Source organism: Passer domesticus, chromosome 6, assembly GCF_036417665.1.
Source record: "Passer domesticus isolate bPasDom1 chromosome 6, bPasDom1.hap1, whole genome shotgun sequence".
Taxonomy (NCBI): Eukaryota; Metazoa; Chordata; class Aves; order Passeriformes; family Passeridae; genus Passer; species Passer domesticus.
The window spans coordinates 61,437,195-61,459,430 of NC_087479.1; the positions used below are offsets into that span (position 1 = coordinate 61,437,195).

Here is a 22,236-nt window from a genome sequence, read left to right on the forward strand (position 1 = left end):
GGAATTTCATCAAAAAAGGAGTTTTGAAAGTTCTTACTTACCTTGGTCACATAGGACACAGGGAATTAAGTTTTCCTTCATAATGTGCTCTTTGAGCTGGGGTTGGGGCTTCTGAGTACTCTGAAGGTACATGTGATGTGACTATTGATCAAATTACTTCATGAGGGAAAGTTCATCACAGTCAGGGCAACTGCTTAAAATGCAACATAAACATGTCTGTGTCAATATTTTGACTTTGTGTAAACAATTCAAGCTGCATCACTCTGGAGGTAATGACACATAATGCTGTATAAAATGCTCTGAAAGGGTTTTACTGAATTAATTTGCATTTGAGCTCTGGAAGAAAATTGGTCTGCAGTGGAGAAGTGTGAACTTCTGTGGTCTGTTAAATATGATCCTAACAAGATCTGGAACTTCCAGAAGCATCCTGGGAAAGGGCTTCACTACTACAAGGTAAAAGGGAAAAGAGTGATTTTCAGAGACTGCACTGTCTTTAATCCATTTACAGTGCTTCAGAAATTCAATATGACAGAGTGGAATATATGATTCTGCCTGAGTATAAATGACATATTTCTTACCACTCTGATGCTGTACCTCTGGGCAAACACTTTTCCTCCTTTTGTGCAACATCATGAGCTCAAGCTGGAAAGGACACTGATCAGTGTTTAAGAATCCTGCTAATAAAACTAAGGGAAAGCAATCTGTACATAGGAGTTTATTTAGATGCCCACAGATTTTAAATCATTCCCCTTCATATCTCAGCCCACTGGGTATCTTATCCAACTGAATTACCATTGGGTTTTACAATGTGATATACAAAATGAGCTGACATTATGATTTACAAACATCCTTGAAGTATCATATAAAACACAACTCTTTCCCTTATTATACAATCATCAGAGCAATGCAAATAGGGTCAATTCATTATTAGCTGAAAATGATGGGGCCTTTTATGAAAATAAATTTAACTTTACCACACAAAGCTGTTAACTAAAACAAAACCTGGTTAAAAAAATGGAATAAAGTTATCTGAATGACTGAAAGTAATTTTATATTCTTTGCCACTATCCCCTTATAAATGTAATAGTACTTTGTTTAACAACTAATATTTTCACTGTATACTCACATTTCTTTCTTATTGATTAGTTTCACATTTTCTTCATGAAACTATGAAAAACTCACAAATGTACTTTTCAAACTGTAGCCACTATAGTTATTTCTGCAATCTTTTCCATATATTCAGTGTGTTTAATTAAATAAACAAAAAGAGAAAAAGACACTACACAAATGAGCAGAACAAAACACAACAGCACATTAAAAATGTGACATTTAAGCTGTAGATGCATCGCCATAGAAATATATTCTTGTTCTAATACTTTCTAGCCTCTTGAAAAAAACAGACATTAGCTGAAGAGAATTTAAGCTCTAACCTCCATATAGGGCTAAGAGTCTTGATTTAAATTCCTGTCTAAACTTAGGTCCTCAACAACACAGTAAATTAAGTATTTTTGGATGTTATAAAATATGAAAAGATAAAATCTATTTCTGAGCTGTTGGCAATGGAAGTTACCAAGCATTAAGGTCACCTGTTGCTGGAACAGGTGCCTCTGCACTTTGTCACTATGGCAGCAGTAACAGGATGACAGACATCATTATTACCATAAACACAAAAGAGGAAAAATTCTGAACTCATCAATGATGTTACAAATGCAAGCAAATTCTAACCTATCCAACTTCAACTATATAATCTTAAGGGTCTCTGACAGTTTTAGCACTGTATAATCCAGAGGAATTATACTAATGACTGGTGATTCCTTCTTGAATATGTGTTGAATTGGCAGTGGGATGGGGTTTTAGTCCCATTTCTCACCATAGAAGTCTTGTTGCTGCTCTGCATGTTTGAAGAAGAAAGTGCTTATTCTGCCATTTCATTCAGTTTATGGCATTTAATTTTATAGTTTAAGACAGACTTATTTTGATTACTTTCATTCTGTCCATACCTTTGAATGCTTTAAAATGTTGGACAGCTGTGAAATATAAGTATTATGCAATCTGACTGTACATACATACATACATATTTTCATAAATACATCTAACAGGGACCTTGGAACCAAGTATGTGATATCATGGGACAAAATCACAACAGGCTGTCTTATTTGTAAAATCTAGATTCAAAATAAGAAGAGCTGAATTCTATCAATGTTGTCAATACACAAATTAAAACAAAAAATACAGCATTAGTTTACCCATGAAATAATTGAAACATATTTGCAAGTTTCTTGACAGGAAAGGTGTGTAATTTACAACACTGAAAACTTGTAGCAACCACTGATTTCTATATGCTGTACTGGAAGTCACCCGGGCAAGGCTAGCAAGGATGAGCATAGTGACAGCTCCCAAAGGCAACTCCCAAACATCTTCCTCGTTCGGAGACTTTGCTAATTGTCTGTTGTATAAAATGCCAATGCACACAGCTTCCGTCAGGTGTCAACTCCAGCAGTTTTCCTCCCTTGGCACAGTCCAGTCTGCCCAGGTCAGTTATTGTTGAGACACTCTAAATCCACCGAGCAGCAGACATTCCCATTCTGCACGGACAAACAAGCAGAACAGGTCACAGGGAGCAAAGGGCTGGTGGCATGCAGACATAGGTGCATCTCTGGCACATTACCACCTAAAAACACCTGCCCCAGCACCCAGGGTGTTGGCACTGCTCCCAGCAGTGGCTCTTTGAGGAGGCCAACTTTGCCAAACAGCACCGAATTGGCCTGAACTACCACAGGAACTTGAAACCTGGATGTGGTCCCCATAATAAAATACAGCACAGCAATGGCAACAGTTGATTGGATCTTTCTCTCATGCAAAAAGTTAAGGGAGAGAATTTTGATGTGATCCACACAGAGAAGCTTTCTGCTTGTCTGAAATTAGAAGATAGGTCAGGTGCTTGGTTCATGGCAGATATGGAGGGGATAAGGGAAACATCAACACCATACAGCTTTGGAATTTAATCCATTGTTAAGTATCCTTTTCTAACACACAGTCATTTATAAAGATATCTTATGTAATAAAAAAGTACAGCAACTACTAAATGAGCTTTTTTTTTTTTTTTTTTTTTTTTTTTTTTTTTTTTTTTTTAATCCATCACAAATCTAAAGGATTTAGAACCTCAAAAGAATGGCAGAAACACTACCTTCAATAATTTAAAGCCCTGGGGCAATAGCTTTCTCTCCTAGAGTGAACAGAAGAACATTTTATATAACCCAAAACATTTTCATAATTCTGATATTAGCACAGTGGGGTCATCACTGCACAAAGAAAGGGAAATAGACTGCACTCCTGCATAAGAGCCATTGGATTAAATATATCTTGATGAGATCAGGGAAGAGAAACTGTGACATTCCCTTCCCATCACTACTGTGGGAGTGCCTTTATCTCGGAGCTGCAATGCCTTTTAATTTGTGTATTTGCTGGTGAAACTTTTATGGTAGTGTTTTTGCTTCAGCTTTCCAGCTCTGTAATACACATTTTCATGAACATCCACACTAGGTAATTATTGAAATGTTACTCTTGACTCATACTGAGAATGCCTGAAGGGCACTTCAAGAGAATGAAAGTTTCACCAGGATAGTAATGTATCTGTGCTCAACATTTTCAACAAGGAGAGAATTGTTTTGCTTATACTCTGCCAGACAGAAAACACATGGGTTTTCTGTTGGCTCTCAGGTCTCATTTACTTCCCCAAGATCTTAATGTGAGCCTCCAGTGGAAGAAATGGACCCCAATTTTACCAGATACATTCCATAACCATTGCAGCTGGCCCACCGTACCTTGCATTTGCAGGTTGTACAAGGAGATCCCACCATTGTCCACACAGCACCGCTAAGCCTTGTGATTCCATAACCATCTGGACAGGTTTTCCTGATGTCATAGGTGATGTTGTCAGCCAGACAGGGGTCACTGACACAGTGAGGACAGCACTCTCCTTCTGAGATGGCTGTGTACTCGCAGTTCAGGGTCGGGCACTGAAGAGGCCAACAATCCACCTCTCCTTCCTATAAATATTGAAGCAAGTGTCATTGTACTTGCCATTTATGAACCAACAAGAAACTTTTTACCCTTTTGAATGAGAAAGCATTGTTTCGCCAAAATTGCAACAAACTGAATGGTTCAGACCTCCGTTTGGTTGATCACACAAATACATATTTGAATACTTGCTGAAGTTTCCTAAATGTAGCAGCTTATCATTTGGTTGATTCCTGACTAAACAACAACACTCATCATTGTAGCAGGAGAACTTGAGTTCTTTGGGGCTTCTGAAGGCAGGGTTAAATACTGCGTATAGTTTTTGTAAAAACTATAATTTTTGCTGTGATTGCCTTGCAGACTCATGCACTCTTTCTACTCCTGGTCACATAAACATCTCTGCAGGATCACAGCAAGCCTTTAAAAAGAAAACACTGCAGATAGATGTAGGTTAGTATGTTGGAGAAGCACTGAACATCGATCTAAGCAGCAACTGCCAATATCAACTTTATTGTCAGCCCCTAAAGGAATCATTAGAGCAATACCATTTGTGTTCCACTGACTAATTTTATTCCACCATTTATTTATTTTTAATTCTATTATTATTTTTATTTGAAAAAAAAAATGAAACAGTTTAGCAGATAGAGAGACAGACAGACGGAGAAGACAAAAACATCAGGTCACTTCTGCACAGTATTTCTCAGTGTGTCTAAATTTAAATTGGAAAGGTCTCCAATAATTTGCTCTGTTCTGCTCTGTAAACACTTCAGATGCTGAGAAGTGAACCTTACATACAACACCAGAACCTTACATACAACACCAATTTAGGGCATCACTGTCTTACAGCTTTGGATGTTATCCCAATCATAAAATTAGGCAAGAAACTGCAAGCCACAACCTCAATACTTACTCTGTGCATTATGGATAATTACCTCATGACAGTAACTTAGCTTTGAATGTAATTTCTTTCCTGATTCTCAGACACCTCTTGATTATAACATATATAAAGACTGTGTTATACAGACAGCTATAAATGGAAAACTGATAATTTTAATGATCTTCATTGATGCACTAATTAGCATATCTAAGAAAAAACCTAAAGCTTTAAGGGAATAAACTGTAGTGTCTAATGAGGAAATAAGTGATCATTATTCTGTATGTTTTTCTAGTAATTTCAGTCTTCTTTATCCTTATTTGGTTAATTTTTTTCTAACTTTTACAGTGGCAATGGTACTCGATGTTTCCAGATTTGCAGAATTCAAACAAACAAATAAATAAATAAATTTATTATTCCTTTTGACAAGACAAGCCCACCAGATGTAATTAAAAACTGAAACTTCTCCAACCAACTCCATCACATGCGTAAAAGCTTTGAAATGTCATTAAATATCAGACAACCTTATAAAAGTTCTCAAAAGCAGACTAATGCTAAAATTAATACCAGTGTCGAGATTTCCAAGCTTTTGTCAAGTTTTCAATTTTTCTCACTAGCAGTAAGACTTATTCAGCAGTAAGACAAAAACTGATGGTGTAGCTGTCAGTTCCCTGGGGCTCTCTAAGTGCTTCATCATCACCCCCAGTCTGAAAAGCAGGTGGAGAAAGAGCCACGAGCCTGCCTCCAGGTCTGTTTTGCTAAAAGCCATAATCATTACTATTCTTACTGCTATCCAAAGTGCTCATACCAGGCAGCGGCAGTGCTGGCAGCTGTAGGTCCAGTTGTCCCCGCTGCGGTAGAGCCTGTGCCCCGTCTGGTCGAGGCACTGGCTGGTGACGCGCGTGTCGCACTCCGGGCAGCAGAAGAGGTCGGCGCTGGGGTTCCTGCAGTCACAGGCTGTCCTCCGGCAGAAAATCCTCCCGTCCTGCGAGCACACATGGCCCTGACATCAGCCACACACTGCCAGGCAGCAGCCCAGGTAAGGGCACAGGGGGTGTACATCTTTGGCTTATCAGGAAATATTAATTTCTTAGTGTATTCCATGCCAATAAGGAGTGGATCTTGCCCGTCATAATACAACAAATAATACCAGTACTATCCCACTTTCTGTCAGTGCATGGATCCAATTCTGTCTGAATCTGACAACACTGTTTTCCTGTCTCCAGCCAACTGAATTTAAAAGCAGTCAGTATCTCAGTGAAATACAGTGAAGCAATTTCATATCTCATTGGCTACATCAACAAACTCTTCAATCAGTTGCCACTCTAATACATATAATATTTATTTAGCACTATTTTGACTGAATGTACCACTGTGAAGAAAATAAGTTGAATAAAGGTGATCCCTTTACCTTAATCAGGGCAAAATATAGCACAACCACAGTAGCACTAATTGTTCTTTATTCTGACCTCTGTATCTGTCCCACATCTAGATTTACACTACACTAGCTCAAAGATAAAAGAACTTATCATTCATTATAATTCAGTGCACGTATTACAGAGGGCCTGGATAAAGCTATATTCTGCTTTGACTCACAACTATACAATTCCTAAAGCAACTCCATTCATTTCATTGCAGTTTTTCCTAGCCTCATGGGAACTTTGTTCTGAGTCTATTATCTGATGTAAGGAAGGAAATTTCACTGCCACCAAATATAGGAACATCTTTCAATGCAATGGAATTTATTTCCTCTGATCCTTAAAAAAAACCTTATTTCTAATAAGAGTGAGTGCAGCCCAGGATGTCTTTTCCACAGGCAGACAAAACAGCCATAAGCACAGGAAAGGATCACAGAATAGTTTTGAGTTGGAAGGGACACTAAAGCTCATCTTGTTCTAACCTCCCCTGCCATGGGCAGAGACACCTTCCACTAGAACAGGCTGCTCACCTTGTAGCATAGGAGGTGACTGCTTATGATCTGATGTAGAGGAACCAGGGTTTTGTTCCCGTTTTAAAGCAAAGCCAGTCTTGTCCACAATGCAACATGTACAAAATCAGCATCAGGGAATCACAATGCCATGTCAGTTTAGCATCACTGCTGCATTTCATCATAGTTTTGAATGGATTAGAATACTCCTTGCTACTGTAAAAATAATTATCATTATTTCTTATGCCTAACAAGCAAAACTGAAGACAACACAAAATTATGAGAAAGGAAAACATGCCAGGTTAACAAGGGTCTGAACTTTTGCAACTGCAGGGCACGTATTACTCTACAAGCTTTGTTCAGCGTTGTATCAAACTAAGACAAGTATTCTGTACTAATGCCTAGATTGCCACTTTAGCTGTGAGAGGAGGGATAAACAATCTTTAGTTCCTTACTCAGCAGTCTGAGTAAAATGCAAGGAAGAATGGCAGTAGCCCATTTCCTTAGCCAGGTCCAGCTGCACATCAAAAGCCAGCTTAGCCCAGCAGTTCTGTCAGGATGACCAGCACCAGGCTGTGACAGGAACCCAGGGAACCTTGACCATGGCAGTCTCTCTCCTCTTCTGTGCTGATAAAAATGGCTAACAACAGCCCATCTGCTTAAATGCAATTCAGTTTCTAAGCTTTCAAGACCAGTTTTCAAAATTCCCCTTTTGGCTGGTGACACTGCTGGTAATTCTGTTTCCCTGAGCATGTTCTATGTTGCTTTTACTTTCCATATTTCAGAACACTGAAAAATACTGATGATTTCGCCAGAGAACTTTTGGTAATCACAATACACTGCTACTCTGTTTAGTCTCTAAGTACCTGTGTTTTGTGTACAACCTCATCAGCTCTGTACATTTCAAAAAACATTTTTATCCCTATACTGCAGTGGCACAAAGCCTCAATAAGCTACAGTATCTCATATGCATCTTTGCAGCTCAGCAGTAGCCCAGAGAAATACATAAAAAATTGAAAACTATATATAGAAAACCTTATTTTCTTTAGGTGAGTAATAATGTATAGCATCTTATTACTACCTCTTCCTTCCCACCTTACTGACTGAATCAGTTCTACATTCTTCAAAAGCATCAGAGGTATGCTCATAAAAATTGTTCTTATCAAAGGAAAAACTGACACAGAAGAGAACAGCTGTTAAGGCTGGTCCAAATTTTCAGAGAGCCTCAAAGCCAGTTTGGAAAGAGATCAGGCCCTGCAAAAACCAAACCACCAAATGGTTCTGATCCTCAGGAATACACATCAGCTTTGCAGATCTCCCTGCTCCCAGTGCTGCTTGTATCTCCCAGGCCTAATTTAATACAGGCAAGGGAGGGCTGCCTTAACCAGAAGACAGACTCAAAATCCCAGACAGCACAGCCAGGCTTTGCTTTTTTCATGAGAGCACAATAGCTTCCCACTCCAAATTCTACCATTAAATGTGATGGTCTATTAAATCCACAATAGCTCAGAAAGATGCCTATACAAGACATGTCAAATGTACTAAAGGAACAACGTTACTTTATAGTTTTGAGAATTCATGATTTTGTAAACTTTATGTACATTTAGATGAGCAAGAATGGTTTGAAGACACTGGGTCCAGTGAAACACTGAAATAGCCTGTGCTTCAGTAATGACACTTTGCTTCATTATATAAATGAAGCAGTATAATTTCCTCTATTCTATAGTATTCTTCTTCACAAATAGCTTTGAAGTTCATTAAGTAAGGTTAATGTATTTAATTTCCTTTGTACCAGATTACAAGTTAAAATATTTTAAAGATGGTAACTATGTGTTTCAGCCAATGCACAGAATATATCCACCTGTCCTTTGCTAGAGTAACTATAGCAGAACAAAAGCCTTTTTTTTTGGATAAAACAAGTAGGATCATTGCAAAGTCTGAGTAAGTAGCATGAGGAATGGTTTAGTTATATTCTGCTCTTTTCCTCACTGAAAACAGAGCAGGCTGCAAAAGATCAAGCAGGGGCAGTCCTGTGCAACTGCATGAAAGGGAGAGGTTTGAGTAGTCTGGTGTAATGGAAGCTATCAGGATGTATAAAAATGTATTTCTTTAAACACTGAGTGAAGACTTTATATTGTGCCTGAGATGTGACATATAAGGAGCTCTTCCTGTTTTCCTTAATCTGTAGACAAGAATTTTCTCCTGAAAGAGGCAGCTACTGGAATAAAATTAAATGCAGATGTTGATTTACAGAGGGAAAAAGTGAAGTGAGGAAGACAGATAGTAAAAGTCATAACAACAGTGTCAGGCTCAGTTTAAACTACGTACTAGTTAATCATTTCTGTATTTTCATATACTAGTGAGAATATTCAACATAAGATATACATGCAATGAGAAATGGTAAATAACACAAATTGCAAGCAATCGAAAATGTGAATACTAATAGTTATAATTCTGCAAAGGCAGACCAGATGTCTCCACATATATTAAACTGCTTAGTCTACTGACTGGAAATCCTTTCATAAGCCTGCCAGCTCCCCAAGATTACCATAAAAGCTTGCTATGTATTCAGTGAAGTTGTACACTTCAGTTTCTGAAAGGAGGAGTTTTAGGGAGCTTGAGGCTACTTGAAGTAAAAAACATAGCAACTCACAAGAACATATTCCCTACTGAGCCCAAACCAGCAGTGTACTTTTTAGGTTGTATTCACTCTGAAGTCTTAGTTTTCCCTTCTGCTGCACCACTGCAAAACAGAAAGGATGAGGCTTTCAGCTTCTTGCAACTTCAAAACATCTCCTTCCCTTTCTTCCCCTCTGCTTCTCTGGCTCCCAAGCATTGAGATATGGAGACTGATAGGACAATTCCCATGCTCCATCTTCAGCTTCTCACAGAGGCCAAAACCTAATTTTACCTGAATTCATGTATGGGCCTACAGTGCTTTGATGTGCCCTTGGACAGCAGAGCACTATACTATGAACAAATCAGGTCAAAGTGACCATAAAAGACCAACCACTTCTCAGATTAGGGTGTTTCTAAAATTCTTCTGATTTCAAAGAGAACATTCCTCTGTTAACTAGTGAAAATCAAGAAAGCAGAGCCAAATGTTCTTTTAACTTGGTTACCATACGAAGAAAATTTTTTAAAAAGGGTAATGTCTAGGGGAAAAGAAAAACCAAACCAACAACAAAAAAACCCCACCCTGATCTAAATGTTACCTCTTTAAGGTACCTCCACTAGTACCAGACCTGGCTTCTCCAAACAAGCAGAGAGATGCACTGCTCAAGTGGGAGACCTGCCAACGCAACCAAGGAAAAAGCTGGGCTTCACCCTTCTTCACTTTGAGGAAATTAAGTGCTTGCTGCTGGGTCTTCTGACCTTTGACTCATGCTCCCATCTTTCTTCTCACCAAGCTAATTCAAATGTATTCCAAGCAAAGGGAAACACAGCCAACAGGAAGTAGGCTGACTACAGTGCTGAGAGATGCATATTCATACGAAAGAGAAATTAAAATAAGTTTTCAGCATTTCCATTAAGCATGCTGGAACCTGCACATTGTATGAAAGGATAATGCAAGACCCTCTTTAAGGCACACTCTGAAATGCTCTGGCCCACAGGGTGACATGGTAAAAGCTCAGCAGGGCTAGCCATTATTCAGATAAGTGTGTGGTTGTGCAAATCAAGAAAATAAATGCCTTCCCAGAAGAATATCCCCATCCCAGCTTCAGTGTCCACAGCACAGCTTACCTTTTGCCTTGGGCTTAGGCTAATATTTCTGCCAACAGTAGCAGCTGACATGAGCCCGGAGAATTAAAGGATTCCTGACCCCCAGGGCAGCTGGATCTCACCTTGCAGGAGCAAACGGAGCATCTGTCCTCTCGCAGGGTCCACACCTGCCCATTCCGCTTGAAGCCACCTTCATGGGGACAGTCTCCAGTGCAAGATGGCCCAGATGGACAAAGGCAGTCAAACCCTCCTGCCAGGTTCACACAGGCTGAATCATTCCAACAGGTGTGGATCTTTAAGGCACACTCATCGATATCTGCAAAACAGCAGATTTACAAAAGCTTTGGGCACATTCTTCATGGGTATGTTTTATTTCTGAATTAAGTAATTATTGCTTATTCTGCCTTGTTGGTGGATGAAGGTGCATTCTTTTTTTTATCTGCCATATTTACTTGGTAGACTTAAAGCACTGATGATTTTTAGGTTATTCTTCAGCATTTATTTTGATTCCACAAAGAATTCTTAATGATCTCCATCAGGCTGAGTTGTAAATGCTGAGTCTGAGGTACCTTAGTGAAACCATTTATCAGTGACAAATTTGAACCTTCAGAAAAATGTGCATATTCATTTCCCAGTGACTGGAAACTAGCAAGAAGAGTGACTTTCTGTTAACTAGACCACTCTTTGTTCTGGGTTTTACATCAAAATAGAAGTGCATTATTCTTTATCATTTCCTAGCACAAGCAACATTTCCCATACTAAAAGCAGTCAGTTGCATCCTTTTCCCATTGCCAGAAGGTGTAAGTGAATCGGAGAAAAAAAAAAGGGGGGGAAAAAGCCGAACTCAGAGGCACCTTATAAACAAAAAAAAAATGTCTTAAAGCTATGCAGTATGATTTAGTAATGACACAAAGAACAGGTGACAAGAGAAAATGATTATACACCAGAGAAAAGTGAATTACAGTATCCCAATAAATTTGCTCTTGGAGGGTAAAATATAATTATGCAATATGAATTTATCTAGGGAGTTCATGCAGTGTTTTTTTTTCTTGTAATGAGAGCTATTAGATTTTTAAGCACATTGTTAAAAATTGGTGTTTCTTTCAGACAATAACTTTGGACTTTTCTTAAACAATATATAGACAAACTGTCCAGATGAAATACCAGTAAACTGGTAGGTCTCTTTTGTTCCGACATGAGCAATGAAAACTGTAATCAACAGTGCAAGGAAGGGTAGAAAAAAAATCCTTTAGAAGTATGTGACGGTTTCTGTCATGATAGTTCCAGAATAGCATTAGATAAATTCAGAAATTACAAGGAAAAACAACCATACTTATAATTTGAAGTGACCTTATTGCTAGGGTGAAATTTTAACTGTTCCATATTACCCAACTGTACTTTTAACTTCCCTCTAAACCAACAAAGTGAAAAGAACTTACAAACAAAAGTTACCTAAAGTCTAATTTAGGTAGGATGTGATGTCCAGTAGCCTTACTTTTAGGACAAGTGCCACAGGTTCATGATTCATCACCTCAAACATGTCCTATCCTAAAAAGACTAAGAATTCTCTCGTTCTGCTGAAGGAAACTCTTTACAACAATCATATCACTAAATTCAGTCTGGTCTGGATAGCACAATTCCTGATTTCAATTCACAAATCCTCCAGGAACAAGTGGAAGTGTGGTTATGCCTTGGATTTGATTAAATGCGAAAATCAGTCTGCACAACTGAGTCAAAGCTTTGGGCTGCCAGAAAATGACTGTTCCTTGTTGTGCTTATAATCCAAAGGGAAGCTGGAGGCAATTTCACTGCCTTCACAGGGCTTCACTCCTGGGCTAACCTGTGGGCCAGTCCTTTGCACAAAAGGTTCCCAGTAGCCTGACAGCATGATTCAATTGCTCATCACTCAGACTTGCTTCAAAATCATGAATTTTGCTGTCCTGAAAGTCTTAATTGCCAGGAAAAAAAACATTGTTGCTCTAGTGCACAACTTAGCAATAAATGAGTACTTGAAATATTCACTACTGGTGGTGAAAAAGATGCAGCACTAAGAGAAACTAAAACTTGTAGTTCATTGTTTAACAAGTTCCAGAATACTACAGGATGTAAAAAGCATGAAAAGTGACATAAAGAGAACTATGAATGAACAGGTATCAAATGAATTATATCCAAACAGCTACTGTAAAACTTAAAACATTCTCACATTTTCCTTTCAATAGATTTTGACTTGTATTTTTTGTTGAAAACAAATGTATAAATGAAGTATACACTTTGCCTTTGGTGGTTTCAACGAGAATCATCAGTATTGTCTTCCCTACCACATTAAGAGCTCCTTGACTATAATCTGTATAGGATGTAGGAGAATAACAGTGCAGATTAGAAGGGTAGCTTCCACAGTTCAAAATTAAAAGGATTTCACAGATGAATATGAAGCCATATTGCCTACAGACTTGCATTCAATTGCTTTACTTATGACACTGAAATCTAATTCTGTTTCCATGTAATTTAACAGATTTATGGAAAGCCAGATGTTAGCAATTATAGAAACTAACATAATTCATGTTTCCAGTAGTACAGACCTGTTCACACAAAGCCAACTTAATCTCTTATGTGCATGCAGAAGGGAAGAAACCCCTGTTTATGTACCTCTGCTGCTGTTCTGCTTTAGCACACGTAAAAATAAGAGCAGCCCAAACTGGCAAATGGCTGATTCTTGATGAAGAATCAAGCAAAGCATGAATACAAATTCCTAATTGATATGCAGCTTTTTGGTTCTTTATGCAGTAATAGTTTATTATTCTTTTATGGCATTTATTATTTAAAAGTTCTAGTCACTAGTCAGATAGAAAAGGTTTGGACACTGCACTCATTTTCAGCGGAACTTTTAACACAAGTAACTTTTTGAGAATATCCCTTTGGCAGTTTTTTTATTGTCATTGATTTCATTTCCTAAAGTCAGAACAAACAGACAATGTATCTAGTGACCTGATGGAAAAAAGTTACAAGCATGACATGTTTTTGTCCCTGTCACTCCTTCAGCCTGAAACCAGGTTGGGGGTGTGGGGAAGGCAGAAGACCCCAGGCAAATGCTCCCACATTGTTAGCTCTCAGATAGGTGCAGAAAGTATTTTACTTTAATGAAGACCAAATGGCCATCTCAGTGTGAGATCAGCATGTAGATGACTATGCAAAGCATGAAAGAAAGTACTTGTATTTAGTGTGAAATTTCTCTTTAACAACTGGAATCAATGTGTCAACTTAGATGTTGAAAAGTTAGCCTAGTTCAATTGTCCAAAACAATAATCTAGTGAATGTAGAAACTATGATGAGACTTTTGCATTTAGCTTATTCTTGTAGTATTCAAATCCTTGCTTAGCTGAAATTCTCCATGTACCCGCCAGGTTTAATTTGTTTTCCCACAACTGTTCTCAGAAGATGCAGGACCAAAACTGGAACATTTAAAAATGGGCAAGGCAAAACTGCACACAAATCTCATTTCTAATTATACCAACACAAAGCAGGAAGGAGACAAAATTTTAATTTATAAATCAAGCAAATTTGAAGAACACTAGAAATAGCAAGGAGACTCCTTATTTTTCCCTATATATAAAGGGCAAGACCAAAATATCTGTCTTTATGTTTGGAGGGATTAATTCTTTCATGTATCCTGTCAACCTCTGGAAATAATCTGATTTTCACACTTGAAATATGATTTTGCAATTTTATTAATTATACCAAGATTCTCTGTGGCAAAAACTACTAATTAACTCCAATAAAAGTGGCAGAGCTTTCTTTCCCCTCTCCAGACAGCTCCTTTTCAAGGAGAAGTGAGGATATAGTGGAAACACCCATATTGAGCAGAAATTTGCTTGTACTGCAAAGTTTTAAGCAATTTTCTATCAACAACACACAGCAGCAAAGGGATTGCTGCCAAGACCCTCACACAACTGATCAAGATCTAGACTCTTCAAACTCTGCAGTCAGTGCTTCTATAAACAAACGCACAGCCACAGGTACCTGACCATACGCATTTTAGCAATCAGTCACATTTTATGGATAAAAAAGAAAGAAAACAAAACCACCCAAGAGGTGCTCATTTCCAATATACTCTCAGAGTACATGGATAGCTCAGTAATGTGGGCAGACAAGAAAACAGAATCAAAATGGAAGCAAATAATCCCCTGAGATGCAATTTCCTTTTCCATCCTTTTTGGCTGTAATGAGAACCAATTTACCTCAGATATTATGAGAGGTCCCACGGCCACTGCATTTGAATCAGGTAGAAGACAAGCATGACTGTGCATATCAACACAAGTTCATTAACTTGGTTTCACTGAAATTTTAAATCAATCCCTAGCTACTCCATTTCTTAGTTTTCAAGGCTATCCAGGTTTTAATTGTAAGACTTATCCATAGCACCTTAATAAATGTGTGCAAGCAAGCCATGCAGTGTGGTGCTCTGTATCATCACGATAAGCTGTTGCAGAAGAAAGAACCCTACTAATGTGCTAATTTTAACTGTTATGGTACATTAAACCATTACAGTATATTGTTAACGTGAAAAATGTAAGCTGAGCTCCCAAACCAATGTATGTACAAGTTAACTAAACACTGTTTTGACAAATCATTTTTCACAGACAACTTGTCACTTAATGATGTTTTGCCTTCTTTTAAAATCAAAGTTATTTGGAGTTGTCCTTGAAAAAATATTACCAAACAGATTCATTTTTAGCTAGAAAATATTTTATGATAGTACTTTTATTCTATAGAGACATAATGGTCTATTAAAGAACAGTGCACAATAAATTAGATTCTGAATAAAGAATTTACTAAAGCTTTCTAAAAATATAGAAATGACTAAACACAATTACCTTGAAGATATGTAACACAATTTTCTGTCAGAATATAAAAATTAGAATTTACTAGGTGGAAAGTAAATAAGACAACCTTTATTTTACAGGATAAAATTCACTGACACCAACTCTGATACTGTGAGCTTTAAGAAATTCTATGAGCAGAACAGAAGAAAGCTGTAAAATAGCAGGTTCTGGTTGGTCTTGGATACTCTGTACCACATGCAAACCTTTCTGCCTACATAATATTTCCCTATCAACAGATAGGAAAGTAATTCTCAGGTATATGGGGAGATTTTTGAAGGACGGGTCTTTTCCTTTTTGTGTGACACAGAAAGGGGCAAAAATAAAATCTAACCTCCTTTGCTTTTACTTTGTAATCTAGATAAGAGACACCACTGCAGCATGCCATGGAATACATGAAAGCTTCAGGAACAGATTTAAAGTCCATTCAGATTTGACCTGCAAGCACTGCTGCACCCAGCTTTTGTGGGGGACTAATACCTGTGGAGTTTTCTTTCATAAGCTCTTGAGTCCTACCTTTTCCCAGCTCTCATTTCCCCAAACCAGCAACTCTAATCCTGCAGTGACGTCTAGCTACACTACCTTTCAGGATGAAATAAATGGTGAATCCTCTGGGCATTCGGTGGAAGGAAGATCTATGTTAAGCTTCCCTACAAAATTTGCAGTGGTTCTTAAAAAAATTAAACAAAACCTGACAGGCACTGCTGCCTTGGTGGTTGCTCCTTCTGTGTGTGCAAGTCCCAGTGTAGGGACCAAGAAACACAAATCATTATGAAAACAATAGAATCTGTAAATCTGCACTCCAGGGTCTGAACAGCACTCTACAGACTGGAAGCATCTTACTTAGAGATGGAGATTGGAAAGTATAATTTGCTTTGGTTTTTGGGTTTTTTTGGTTTTTTTGGTTTTTTTGGGGTTTTTTTATTAGTAGATAGTCAGAAATACTGCATCACATGACGGCTCATCATTCTCTATGAAGTTTTATTGTTTCTTTACCTCAGATTGCAGCCAAGCTTCTATTACAAAATTAATTTAAAAAAAAAAAAACAAAAACAAAAAAACCTAACCAAACAACATAGCAGCTGTAGCTCACAGGTTTTAATTGCCAGGCAAACTTTGGTAGCAACTTCGTACAGCAATTGTCTTTTTTCTGCAAGCAGTATTCTTAATAACACATTGTGAAAGACCAGGGTCTCATAAAAACACTACTGTGGGAAATCAAATTACATTCTCTTAATTTAGCCCACTCACCATCACTATATGAAGCTGACATCCCTGATAAAGGCTGTCTTTGGTTGATATTTTAAGCAATAAAAGAATTTTCCCAACCTTGAAGAGGCCTGGCTAAGCCACACATCCTTATTATCCAAGCTCTGGTGCAATATTATGCCCTTCCCTGCCCCATCTGCTGATTTACTCAATTGTCCCTCACCAGGTGACAAACTTCACTGTTTTCTCTTTGTTAATGAGAATTTAGCTTTTAGAAGCACTGAGGTATCACACTTCCCAAATAGATGCTATTTTTCTTGATGTTTTGCAAGCACTGCAGAGATAGTGCAAGCAATGACTCAGCTCCATAACACCTACATAAAAAAGGAGGGAAAAGGGGTTAACCAATATGTACATAAATGTATCCAACAAAAGCAACTGGCTGCCTGGGCTTTGGGCAATCTGTCAGGGACGAGTACTCCCTCCCACTGTCTTGTGATATTTAAGACTCTGTGTAATATTTATTGTTATTATTTTGTAGGAAAGGGTTTAATTTTATTTCTTATGTTTTTAGCCTATTTATTGTTCTCCAAGTTTGTCCTTCAGGAAGGAAGAAGAAATGTTTCAAAACACACTGAAAGACTATGGCTCATACCCACCTCATGTACACAAATTCAGTATACAATACACAAGGAAAAAATATGTTGCTAAGCAGATGAACCCTGTTTTATCTGAAACAGAGTGAAAGACACCAGTTCTGACTCTAAATGTTTCACCAAGCAAACAAGCTCTGTAATGTGACATATTAGCTAGAAGGTGCAATATTCTTTCTCTGTTGTTTTAGCCAATTCTTAGTTGCATTTTGAAATAAACATCATGGTTTGAAATTTGTCAGTATGGGTTAGCAGAATCTTCCAATTAATTTTTAAATTATTTTATGTCATTATACTGGTGCAGCAAACTGGTTAATTTCTCTTCCTCACTGGTACCCTGCAGCAGATGGTTCAGAGAAGCTATTTCATTAAAATAACCCCACTAATTTCACATTCTGTTTACAACTTGCATATGGCAAGAGGAGCACCTCACCTCACAGACTTCCAGCATGCTGCGCAGGACAAAATGAGGGCAGTGTGTTTTCATGAAATCTTATTCCTCCAGTCTCCATCAGAACATTTGGGGCTTCTTTTTGCAGCTCCCAACCCTTCAACTGCGATTCAGTGCAAGCAATACTGAGCTTTCCAGAGCTGAGCCTACCTGGGGGTCATCCAGAGTCTTGCCTACGTACCTATCTTCTCCTGACATTAGCTTGGCTCTTGATCTTCTGCTTCCCAAATCAGTTACAGGAGGCAGGAGGGACGGGGCTCCCGATGTGAGTGGTACAAGCCCCAGAAATGCTCAAAATGCCTCTTATGCCCACTTGCCTCAGGGCTTTCTGAAAGTTAAGTCATATTGCTTTGACTTCTCACAAAGAAGGTATTTTCAACACTGTTCCATTCATCACTCCACTCATCACTGAATTTTACAACATACAAATAAACCAGAGGAGGACTCTTAACACTTGAGAATTTGTTTAGAAACACATGACTTTCACCTATTTTATCTATGAAATCATGAAATGCTGTAAAATTTGCCATTTTTTTACACAGACACCCTCTGAAGAAGTTCACTGCTATGATTTATTGAGCTCCCCACCAGCTTAGGACAATGTGTAAAAAGCTAACTTAGCTGGACAATCTACTTTGCTTTGAAAATCATCATTCCTCTGCATTTTTAAATTATGACATTACCTTATCCCATGGACTTCTAATAGCCAAAATTCATAAAAGATGGGAATAGTTTTTACAAGTAAATTTATTTTTTTTCGTTACAAATTTTTATTTTAATTGTAGATTTTAAATCATAGAAAACACCCTTTGAAGTTATGGACATGATACATTAAATTTACAGCATTAAAAAAAAAAAAACCCAACAAAACAACAACAAAAAAAAACCCATAGAAGGAGAAGAGCTTTTATAGAAAGCTCATATATAACTGACTAGAGATTAAGTAACTGAAATGCCAAAGAAACGACATAATGACACTACAAGCCAATTGATCTGTACCTGAGAGAAGTTCAAATGGGATCCCTTCTAAAGAGTTTTAAACTCACCTGATAAAATACACATAGAAATTATGTATAAGGCAAATAACTGAGAAGATGGAAAAACTGTAAGGCAGGGGAAAAGCAGAAAATCACCATCTTCACTATGGTTTTATTGCTGCTTACTTGCTGTAGTGGCACCTGAGCCCTACAGCCAGTGAGGGCACACAGACTGCAGGAGCCAGCATTAACTCCTCATGGAGCCTCATCCTGTGTCCTCCCATAGAAACACTGACAAACACCTTTGAACTCATTAAAAATCCCTCTCTGTTCATGCTCTTGGGACCTTATTCTGCAAACATGGTGCATAGAGAATTTTATGTTATTTGCATAATTCTAAAAAATTAATGATGAAGATGCTGAAAAATGGAAAACAAGCAAACCAAAGCAACACGGACATACCACAGATATGTTCTTCTATCACTCTGTTGAAACCTTGAATTGGAAAACCACCTCTTCCCCTTTTGTGGGCAATTATGCTCCCCAGCATGCCCACTTTCATTTCAGGTTTCACAGCCACTTGCTCTGATAAAGGGAGCAGTGCAGTGGGTCACACTTTGGATGCCCCTCCTGTGGAACCCCTGCATGGCTGGGGGTGCTGACAGACAGACAGACACCCTCAGTGCAGCCCATTCCGGCCTGAGACACCGCTCAGGAACTCCACAGTCACTTGGGAACACCATGCACAAGGACTGAAAAAAAAGGCTCTGCTGATCATTGCTTACCCACACAGGACTCCCCGGAAGGAGAATAGCTTCCATTGTCATGGAAACCGCTTCTGCACTCACAGTGGTACCACCCTGGGAGGTTAACACAGCGTGAATGGTTGTGACACTCAATGATCCCCTCTGCACACTCATCAATATCTGCCTCAGAGAAAAACACAAGCCAGCCAGGAAATTAATTTCCTTTGACACCAATAGTGTAGGTTTGTTTTTTTTTTAAATCTTATCGGTTTGGAGTTTTTTTAAAAGATTTCCGTTAATAGATGGATCAAGGTTTATTACAGTTCTAAACAACAGACATTTAAAGCATGACTCACAGAACAACAATAAAAAATAACAATAATACATCATGTAATCTGTTATAGACAAGACATTCTTTTACACCATGATTTGCTGAAAATGCAAAGCAAACATGCAGATTTTTTGTTCCTTGTTCAGTTTTTTGTGTTGGGGATTTTTGTTTGCTTTTTTAACTCAGCAATTACATATGTCTGTGCATTTAAAGGGTTGCAAAAAAGGCTGTCCACTGAAAAGGCAGTTTCAGCAATATTTCTGCTTTACAAACTGCATGTGCCAGGACACCTTGGAAAGAGAAAGCATTTTCTTCAGGATTTGTGTTTCCAGCATTCAGCTGCAATATTGGCAGCTATCTGGAATTGAAGGTGCTCAGAACACTTCACAAACACTGGTTAATCTCTTTTGTTTATATGATCAAAATAAATACCCAGTACAAGTGTAACAGCGTGTGACAAACAGAAAAAGCAGTCCACATTTCAGGCGCAATAAAACGTTTAGCTGGAAAAGAGTGAGGCAAATGACAGCAAGTCTGTAGCAATGGAAAGATACAGCATGATGAATACCCTGCTGAGTTTCAATAAATGTGCTCGTTTTAGAAAGGGGTTTCTCAAATTTCTGTAACACGTTTAATAGAGACTTTGTAATTGCCAGTAACCTTGGCTAATCATGGCTGGCACCTGGCTGCTTCTCCCCTTTGAGCATTTTCCAGCACATTTTGTAGGGTTGTAATTAAAATTAGCAAATTAATTATATGCTAACCTTGTGGTAATTTAAGAAGCCATTATATTTTCGTTCCTCTATTCAGCTCAAGCTTTTTTTTTTTTCTTTTTTTTTTTTTTTAATTTTGGACAGTTTTCAGCTGGGTAACTTATCAATTAAAAAGAGACTCAAATTATTTGCAAATAATTCCCACTTTCACCCACTGAGATTTATTTCTTGGCACACTTAAAATGTGCATAAAATTGTGCATACAAAACAAAAAAAAAAAAACTTGGTGAAAATAGGTTTGGAAATGACATTTAGCTCCACAAGCACCAAAGGACAAATGTCTCATGATCCTGATGCAAGACTGAGTTGTGATTAAGTAACCACAGAATGTAGCTTTTATCTCAATTTCCAAAATACATACACCAATATGGTTTCATGGACTGCACTGGATGTACCTGGAAATCGATTTGAACGAAATATCCTTCAACACAATCCCATTTTCTTACATCTTACAAGTAGTACCACAAAGTTTGATTTTTCTTCATTTCAGTAACAATATTTATTCTTGTTGAAATATGGCTGAGAAACCTAAAAAATGCCGTTTTCCAAGATTCGTGTTCGCCCTAACTCAAGCATGAACAAAGTTATCTACATAACAGGATCATAAACACTACTTATTTCTAGCTTTATTCAGCTCCCATCTAACAAAAAAGTCAATTTTTAAATGCTTCAAGATCTGTCACTGCTGTCACCTTTTCTGTACTTTGTACTTTGTGGAAGCTAATTTTAGTGTTAAAACACTGCACGAATGTAGCTGTCCATCAACGGTGAGTGCTGCTTGCAAACCCAGACACTTTCAATTCATTACAGCAAATGGAATTTATAACCATGATCTTTTCACATGTCATGGCTGATGAAACAGGTTTAATCCTATTTGGAAAGTGAATGACTTTGCTACTGCAGGTCAATTGCAAATGAATCCTTCTTCTTACTTTCTTTCCCAGTGTTGGGTTGGAGAATGTTTCTGTTTAAAGACTGCTTTCTTGTGTCAGTCCTGTATTGGACTTCAAACTGTTCAATTTTACGTTTTTAATTTACAAAATTAATAGTGTTCCTAAAGTTCATTTCCAAGCTTAAGCCCTTTCAAAAGTATATTATTTAGGCCCATGGCAAAGGACAGTAACTGACTAGCAGTCTACTTTTCAGAAAGCCTGTCAGCCAGGGTACCAAAACTAAGCAGCCCTTTACTCAAGGGAAGAAGAACCATTAGGTTATGCCTGTACATTATGTCAAAAAGTAAAATATTACACAGAACTTCTTCAAGACTAGATGACTTTGCTGTGGCAGTACCATACCTGTTACAGCTTTTGTTCCCTGATGTGTAGGGAGACACTATCCAATTTATTCAACCAGCAGAGCTAGGAAAAAAAGACTTGCTTTCAGTTTTACAGGTTCTTCCTATACTTCCTCGATCTTCTTAAACCAGTGGAACTATGTCAGCATTGTCCTACACATGCTGGGGGCAGTAAGCAAAGGACAAGAGAAGCTATATGGGCTTTTTAGGAAAATCTGCCATGACAGACACCACTGGTGTGGAATAAACTAGTAAAAAACTCTTCAAGCTCTACTTCCCACCACTACCTCTCCTCTTAAGGTTAAGATCAGCACTCCTCCCTGCTCCCCAGCTCAGCCTTCCCCTGCATGCAGGTGCTGGATACAGGCTGGGAGGATGGTG

General features: G+C 38.1%; 1 protein-coding gene across 5 annotated transcripts in view; it reads right to left on the bottom strand.

The window, feature by feature from the left end:
• Nucleotides 1–700: 700 nt before the first annotated feature.
• Nucleotides 701–22,236, bottom strand: part of NELL1 (neural EGFL like 1) — a 332,196-nt gene continuing 310,660 nt past the window's right edge. For 2 of the 5 annotated variants that reach the window (XM_064426213.1, XM_064426211.1), the window contains 5 exons: nucleotides 19,497–19,637; nucleotides 10,667–10,860; nucleotides 5,703–5,879; nucleotides 3,825–4,049; nucleotides 701–2,585 (listed from right to left, as the gene is read on the bottom strand). In XM_064426213.1, the coding sequence (XP_064282283.1) occupies nucleotides 2,535–2,585; nucleotides 3,825–4,049; nucleotides 5,703–5,879; nucleotides 10,667–10,860; nucleotides 19,497–19,637 (788 nt within the window). In that variant the 3' untranslated portion in view covers nucleotides 701–2,534. The remainder of the gene's footprint in view (nucleotides 2,586–3,824; nucleotides 4,050–5,702; nucleotides 5,880–10,666; nucleotides 10,861–19,496; nucleotides 19,638–22,236) is intronic. The other 3 variants (XM_064426215.1, XM_064426214.1, XM_064426212.1) reach the window with 2 other exon arrangements.